Below are 7,243 nucleotides of genomic sequence, written 5' to 3'. Positions count from 1 at the left end.
CTGCCCTGGGTTTTAACTTCAGCCCGTAGGATCTTCATTGCCATGTGTGGGATTTTAATTGTGGTGTGTGGGATCTAGTTCCCTGACCAGGGGTTGAACTTGGGCCCCCTGCTTTGAGAGTGCAGAGCCTTAACCACCTGGGAAGTCCCTGGGCTAAATACTTTACACAACTGTTTTATGTAATCCTTGTGCTAGCCCTGTGAGCAGAGAATTATGCCCATTTTAAAGACACAGAAACAAAGGTCCAGAGAAGCTGATCATCTGGTCCACAGCCATACAGCTAGTAAGGTGGGAATACAGGATTCAAACCCCATCTAATCAGTACCAAAAGCTGGGCTCTGAACCATTGCCATCATCTGTCAAGTTTAATTGCCATCATGTCCATTTTTAATTTAAACTCAAATCAGCTGCTGTATTAGCTGTCTGTTTGCTGGCAACAAACTAACCTAAGATGCAGTGGCTTAAAGCAGTACGCATTTGCTGTGTCACGGTTTCTGTGAACCAGGAGTCAACACCGCTTGGATGGGTTCTCTGCTCAGGGTCCCTCACAGGCTGCAGTCCATGTGCTGGTGGGCTGGGGACCGAATCTCAAAGCTCCCATGGGTAGGCTCTCCCTTCACGTTCATGAGCTTGCTGGCAGCATTCAGTTCCTGCCAGCTCTTGAACCTGAGGGTCTCAGCTCCTCACTGACTGTGGGCCCGAAGCCCCCACAAAGGCCCCTCCTCCGTGGCAGCTTATCTCCGGGGTGGGTAACAGAGTCCAAGAAGACAGAAGTCATAGGCTTTGTAGCCTACTCACACCAGTAACATCCCTTCACTGTCATGACATGCTACTCACTGGGAGGAAGTCATCAGGTACAGCCTGCATTCAGAGGTAGGGGGTCACACAGAGGCATGAATCCCAAGATAAAGGAATCGCTGAGGGCTGTTATGCCCAGAGTCCGAGTCCCCAAAACTGAGAGAATAAGACGTCCACAGCAATGCAAAAGCATGAAAGGGTTTTATTTCTAGCTCGAGCTCGGGCTCCCGCCACATCCAACGCAGTGGAATGGAGCAAGGACCCCCGAGCCCAGATTTACAGCAGCATTTATAGGTTTTAGAACAGAGAGTTGGCAAGGGCTGATTGGCTGCAGGAGTTTCCTAGTATTTACTAATTGGCTAATCTTTATTGGCTGCAGGGGTTTCCTGGTATTTACTAATTGGCTATTGGCTGCAGGGGGATGTCTTTTACGTCCTGATAAACTCAAACCAGGTTATGGGGAGTATGCTGATTAGACAAGTCCTGGCATCCGCGGGGATGACCTCACTGGGCAATGACTCAGCCTTTCCTGTGAGTCCTACCTTAGTCCCTGAAGCCTATCATGGTGTTTGTTAGGTCCCAACTTTCCCCCCGTCCTTTGATCATGGAGAGGAATCCTCCTCTTCATTCTGAGACATTGCCTGATAGTGTTGTCTCAGCATCATCACTTGAACTGTACTGATATGTTCTTTTTACAAAGGTCCAAGGTCAAAGAATAAATCTGGCCACCAGGTATTGGGGGGATTCCAGTAGTCGAATTGAGTACCTCATGGGTTAGTCCATTACGAAGCGTCCAGCTGATCTTAGCAGGTTGATGTGGGTTAGCACCAGCAGTTCCGGAGTGGAGAAGGAGGGCCACCAACAGGAGAGTCAGGGGGATTTGTCTGGGGCCAGCTGGCGGACGAGCTTCATTTTTAAGGGGTTGGTGGGATGCGGCGTTGCCTTCCATTCTTTTTGGGCCTTTTCTTGTTCCTCTGGGGTGGCACGATGCACGTGGTTGCAGTGCACCCAGGGTCCAATTCTGGCCACCTTTAGGGCAGTGAGGGTGGTAAGGAGAACAACATAGGGGCCCTTCCATCTTGGCTCTAAGGTTTTTGACTGGTGTCTCTTAACCCAGACCCAATCTCCCGGGCCCATATCATGGGACGGGATGGTTCCTTTACTCTGGCCCTCATGAACTTCTCGTCTCAGTGACCAGATACGTTTATGCACTTTACTTAAAGCCAGCATCTCTTGTTGGAACGTGCTAGCGAGAGAGATGGTTTAGTCTTTCCCTCAAACACTGAACAAATGGGGGGTGGACTTCCATATACAATTTCAAAGGGAGTCAAACCTAGTTTATAGGGGGTATTGTGTGCCCGAAAAAGCGCAAAGGGAAGGAGGGTTACCCAGTCCCCACCAGTCTCTATTGCCAGCTTTGTTAAAGTTTCCTTTAGGGTCCAATTCATTCTTTCTACTTGGCCTGAGCTCTGGGGACTGTACTCGCAGTGTAGCTTCCATTTGGTCCCCAGGGCTGAGACCAGACCTTTAACAATTTTGCTCACAAATGCAGGTCCATTATCAGAGCCAATAGATGCTGGCAGCCCAAACCTAGGTATTATCTCTTCTAGGAGCTTCTTAGCCACTATTATTGCTGTCTCCTTTTTAGTGGGGTAAGCTTCTACCCACGCAGAAAATGTATCAACCAAAACTAACAGGTAACGATAGCCATACTTGCCTGGCCTGACCTCTGTAAAATCTATCTCCCAATGCTGTCCCCACCTTTCCCCCAGTATCTTACACCTGTGTGCTGTCCTTTTCCCGGTCTCATCATCTGACAGGCCTTGCAGGTGCGGACATGTCCTGTATGGTTATCTTTTGTCGGGGAAACCACAGCTGCGCTGCTTGTAGAAGCGTCAAAGTCTTTTTCTCTCCCAAATGGGTGGTTTGATGTAAATGGGTACAGAGATGTCTGCCCAGGTCGGCAGGAAGCAACAGGTTGTCATCCTGGTCCCGATACCCTCCGTCCTTGCCCGCAGGGCGGTTGGTGTTATCCTGCATCCAGCTTAAATCAGAGGGGGAGTATATGGGGCTTGAGGGGAGAGTCCCCATCCCCGGCGGTGGTAATCCTACAGCCAGCACATGAGCTTGGCAGTATCCAGCGGCCACCTCATGGGCTGCTGCATCGGCAGCACGGTTGCCTCGGGCCCTGGCATCTTCTCCTTTCTGGTGTCCTGGGACATGTACTATGGATACTGCCCGGGGCAAGTGGACCGCTGCAAAGAGTCTGTATTTCAGGTAGGTTCTTAATCTCTTTTCCCTCTGCCATCAAGAACCCCTGCTCTTTATATATAGGGCCTTGAATATGCACGGTGCCGAATGCATACCGGCTGTCAGTGTAAATGGTGACCTTTTTTCCTTTCGCCCTCTCTAGTGCTTGTATCACAGCTATCAATTCTGCTTTTTGGGCGGATGTTCCAGGGGGCAAAGCCTCAGCCCAGACGACCCTCCCAGTGTCATCTACTATGGCTGGCCCTGCTTTTCTCTGCCCATCCTTTATATAACTGCTCCCATCTGTGAACCATATCAGCTCACTGTCCTTTAATGGTATGTCGCTGAGGTCTCTTCGTATGGCGGTTACCTCAGCCAATACTTCAACACGGTCATGGAGAGGCCCATCCTCCTCTGGGATGGGCAAGAGAGTAGCAGGATTTAGAAAACAAGGTGTCTGAAAGCGTATCCGGGGAGCATCTAACAGCAGGGCTTGGTCATGGGTTAAGCGAGCGTTAGAAATCCACTTACCCGGTGGCTGTTTGAGGATCCCCTCTATGGCATGGGGAGTGTAGACCAGGAGGCGCTGTCCATAAGTCAACTTGTCGGCGTCATGGACAAGGAGAGCAGCGGCCGCGATGATACGGAGACAGGGCGGCCATCCAGCAGCTACCGGGTCCAGCCGTTTAGAGAGGTATGCCACAGGCCGCCTCCAAGGTCCCCATTGCTGTGTCAGGACTCCCTTTCCCACTCCCTGCTTTTCATCCACAAACAGTTGAAATGGCTTAGCCGGGTCAGGGAGAGCTAGGGCTGGGGCTTCCAGTAACACCTGTCGAAGTTCCTGAAATGCCCGCCTCATTGGCTCAGTCCAAGTCCAGTTCTTATTTTCTCTACTTCCCGGTATAGAGGCCGGGCCTTTTCAGCAAACCCCAGGATCCATAGCCTGCAGTACCCAACAGTCAGTCCCTAAGAACTCCCTCACTTGCCAAGGAGTCGTTGGCTCGGGGATCTATAAAATAGTCTCTTTCATAGCCTGAGTCAACCATCTTTGCCCCTGTTTTATTTTGTACCCCAAGTAAACGACTTCCTGTTCAGCAATTTGGGCCTTCTTTACACTCGCCTGGTACCCCAATGTCCCCAGAGTCTGAAGGAGGTTGCCTGTGGCCTCTAGGCATGTCTCCTTGCTAGTAGCGGCCAGCATGGGGTCATCCACATATTGCAACAGGACAATGTGGGGGTGGCTAATCTGGTACTCCCAGAGGTCCTCACCTAGAGCCTCGTTGAACAACGCCGGCAAGTTTTTAAATCCCTATGGAAGGCGAGTCCAGGTCAGCTGTCCTACAGTTTGACTGTCTTCGTCAGTCCACTCGAATGCGAAGATCTCTTGGCTCTGGGGGGCCAGAGGCAAACTGAAAAAGGCATCTTTTAAGTCCAAGATTGTATACCAGATGTAGTCTGGAGGCAAGCCGCTCAGGAGGGTATATGGGTTAGGGACAGTGGAATGAATGTCACTCACCCGTTTGCTGACTTCCCGAAGATCTTGGACAGTCTAAAGTCTGTTCCCCTGGGCTTTTTCACAGGCAGCAGGGGAGTATTCCATGGGCACCGGCACTTTTTAAGAATCCCTATCTTCAGGAGGCGCTGTATGTGTGGCGTGATTCCTTGCCGGGCCTCCTGACTCAGGGGGTGCTGCTTTACCTTCACAGGGGTAGCATTTGCTTTTAAATCAACAATGATGGGAGGTCTTTGTTTTGCCGGTCCTACTCCTGCCGACTCGGCCCAGGCCAGAGGGTATTTTTGGATCCATTGTAGCATAGCCGGGTCCACAGCTGCAGGGGGGTTTGGTGAATATAGTCTGTATTCATCTCTCAGTGCCAGGAATAAAACATGAATTGGTTGTCCAAGCCCATCTGTGACTGATATCCCTCCAGAATCAAAGTGAATTTGTGCATTGACTTTGGAAAATATGTCTCTTCCTAATAAACGGGCCGGACATTCCGGGATCACCAGAAATGAGTGGGGCACCCGTTGGGCTCCCAAGTCCACTTTTAGTTTAGTAGTCCAGTAATATCATTTTGTCCCGGTGGCTCCCTGGACCAAGCTAGTCTTCTTGGACATCGGCCCGAATTTTTGATTGAAGACCAAGTATTGGGCTCCCGTATCCACCGTGAAGCCGACCAGTTTCCCCTCCACATTAATAGTTACCCAGGACTCAGGGAGGGGTGCCAGGCCCCGACCCCCCTAATCACTATCTCCTCCTGCATATAAGATGTGGGTATCCGAGGGAGACTCTTCTTTCCTTACAGTCCTTTTTTTCAGGTTTCTCTTGGGGCACTCATTTTTCCAGTGCCCTTGGTCTTTGCAATAGGCACATTGGTCTCTCTTTAGGGTCGGTCTGGCTGGTTTCTCCCTTCCTTTCGGCTGGGTGTCTTGAGTCTTCTGGGAATCAGGTCCCAGTCTCGTCCCTGCAAAGAAAATTTGAGCCAGCTCTTTCTGATTTCTTCAGTTTTCCTTAGCTCTAAATTCCCTTTCCTCCCGTCTAATTTGTTCCTCCCTTTCTCTCTGTTATTAAACACTTTCTCAGCTGCCCTCACCAGATCCTGTATTGACTGTTCTCCCAGCCTCTCTATCCTCTGTAACTTCCTCCTGATATCCGGAGCTGCCTGATTAACAAAGGCTAGCAAGACTGCTGCGCGTGACTCATCAGCCTGAGGGTCCATGGGCGTATACTGCCTGAAAGCCTCAATTAACCTCTCTAAAAAGGCTGCCGGGCTCTCATTTGGCTCCTGTCTTATCAAATTTACCTTAGACAAATTCGTTGGTTTCCTGGCGGCTGCCCAGAGGCCAGCCATCAGAGTCTGGCTGTACACTCGGAGACGCTCCCTACCTTCAGCGCGTTCAAAATCCCAGTTCGGTCGCATCAAAGGAAACCCCTCCTCGATTAGGTGGGGCTGCGTGGTGGGTCTTCCGTCCACTCCTGGAACATGTTTTCATGCTTCCGATAGAATTTGCTCCCATTCCTCCGTGGTGAAGAACACCTGCAACAGCTGATGACAATCATCCCAAGTAGGATTGTGAGTAAACAGGATAGAATCTAAGAGATCAATAAGACCTTAGGGTTTTTCGGAAAAAGAAGGGGTTTGAGTTTTCCAGTTATATAAATCACTCGTAGAAAACGGCCAGTACTGGTATGTTCGTTCCCCACTGGGATTTGCTGGCCCCACCCGGACAGGGAATGCCTGAACGGTGGATGAAGGAGCCTCCTGGCTTCCATCCTCAGACAAGTCTCCGCCCCTTCCAGTTCTTCCGCGAGTTCCTTGGGCCGGCCCCCCTTCCCATGGCGGAGCCGAGGGTTCTGGGTCCCTCCTTTGATCCACGGCGACACCTGCGGTAACTGCGGGGGCAAGGGTGGCTGCATATATGGGGGAGATGAGATTTCAGTGTATAAGTCAATCAGGCTAGGATATAAAGAGGATTCCTGGAGTATCAGCTTCTTCTTCTGACTCTCCCGATCTTCATGGTCAGTCATCACAGACAAAGGGGTGGAAGAGCTTTGACCCATAACGATGGAGCTCACAATGAACACACAAAAAAACGAAAGTGGTGTCGGCACACAAAGGCGACAGACAGAAGAGAAACAAATATCGGCCGAAAACACAGAACTAGGTCTATCCCGGGTTACTGCTGTCTTGCTTCCCAGTGTCATCTCACCGAAGGGCGTCCACTGCCCATCAGATTCGGAGTCGGGAGAGACGTTCCTTCCCACTCCCTCACAGAACCAGCTGCCTTCCAGCGTGAATGCTGGGCCCCGGTCTTATGCTGGCTGCCAGTTGCCTTCCAGCTCGCTCACTGGGCCTCGGTCTTACACTGGCTAGGACGGCTAATTCACCTCTGATTAGGCCTAACAAGAGCCAGCTGCCTTCCAGTGCGAATGCTGGGCCTCGGCCCTACGCTGGACTTAACCAGACTTAACACCGGTGTTCAGATATCTTTCCTCCTAGTGAGGAAACCCCTTCTACCGGGAAAGTGTTATTCTTCCCAGTTAAAGGGATCCCGGATGAGCCCCCAAATGTTATGCCCAGAGTCCGAGTCCCCAAAACTGAGAGAATAAGACATCCACAGCAATGCAAAAGCATGAAGGGGTTTTATTTCTAGCTCGAGCTAGGGCTCCCACCACATCCAATGCAGCGGAGTG

At 50.9% G+C, this 7,243-nt stretch overlaps 1 protein-coding gene across 2 annotated transcripts; it reads right to left on the bottom strand.

Moving 5' to 3' along the window:
• On the bottom strand, positions 1,350-7,022 carry LOC102177135. Of its 2 annotated transcripts, none has more exons than XM_018041087.1 (2): positions 4,565-7,022; positions 1,350-4,457 (listed from the first exon to the last, which is right to left on the bottom strand). In XM_018041087.1, exon 2 carries the CDS (start codon positions 3,905-3,907, stop codon positions 2,948-2,950), a length of 960 nt encoding a protein of 319 aa, XP_017896576.1. In that variant the 5' UTR covers positions 3,908-4,457; positions 4,565-7,022; the 3' UTR covers positions 1,350-2,947. The 2 variants fall into 2 exon arrangements, with proteins under 2 accessions (XP_017896576.1, XP_017896577.1); XM_018041088.1 differs by having other exon boundaries at positions 1,350-5,513; positions 5,936-7,022.

The sequence above is a fragment of the Capra hircus genome, chromosome 3 (assembly GCF_001704415.2).
Source record: "Capra hircus breed San Clemente chromosome 3, ASM170441v1, whole genome shotgun sequence".
Taxonomy (NCBI): Eukaryota; Metazoa; Chordata; class Mammalia; order Artiodactyla; family Bovidae; genus Capra; species Capra hircus.
Note: the sequence above shows the minus strand (reverse complement) of the source record. Positions and strands in the feature narration are given on the sequence as shown.

Bases quoted from the DNA above. Each gene is read 5' to 3' on its own strand.
- LOC102177135 (XM_018041087.1), bottom strand. From the start codon at position 3,907: ATGAGGCGGGCATTTCAGGAACTTCGACAGGTGTTACTGGAAGCCCCA.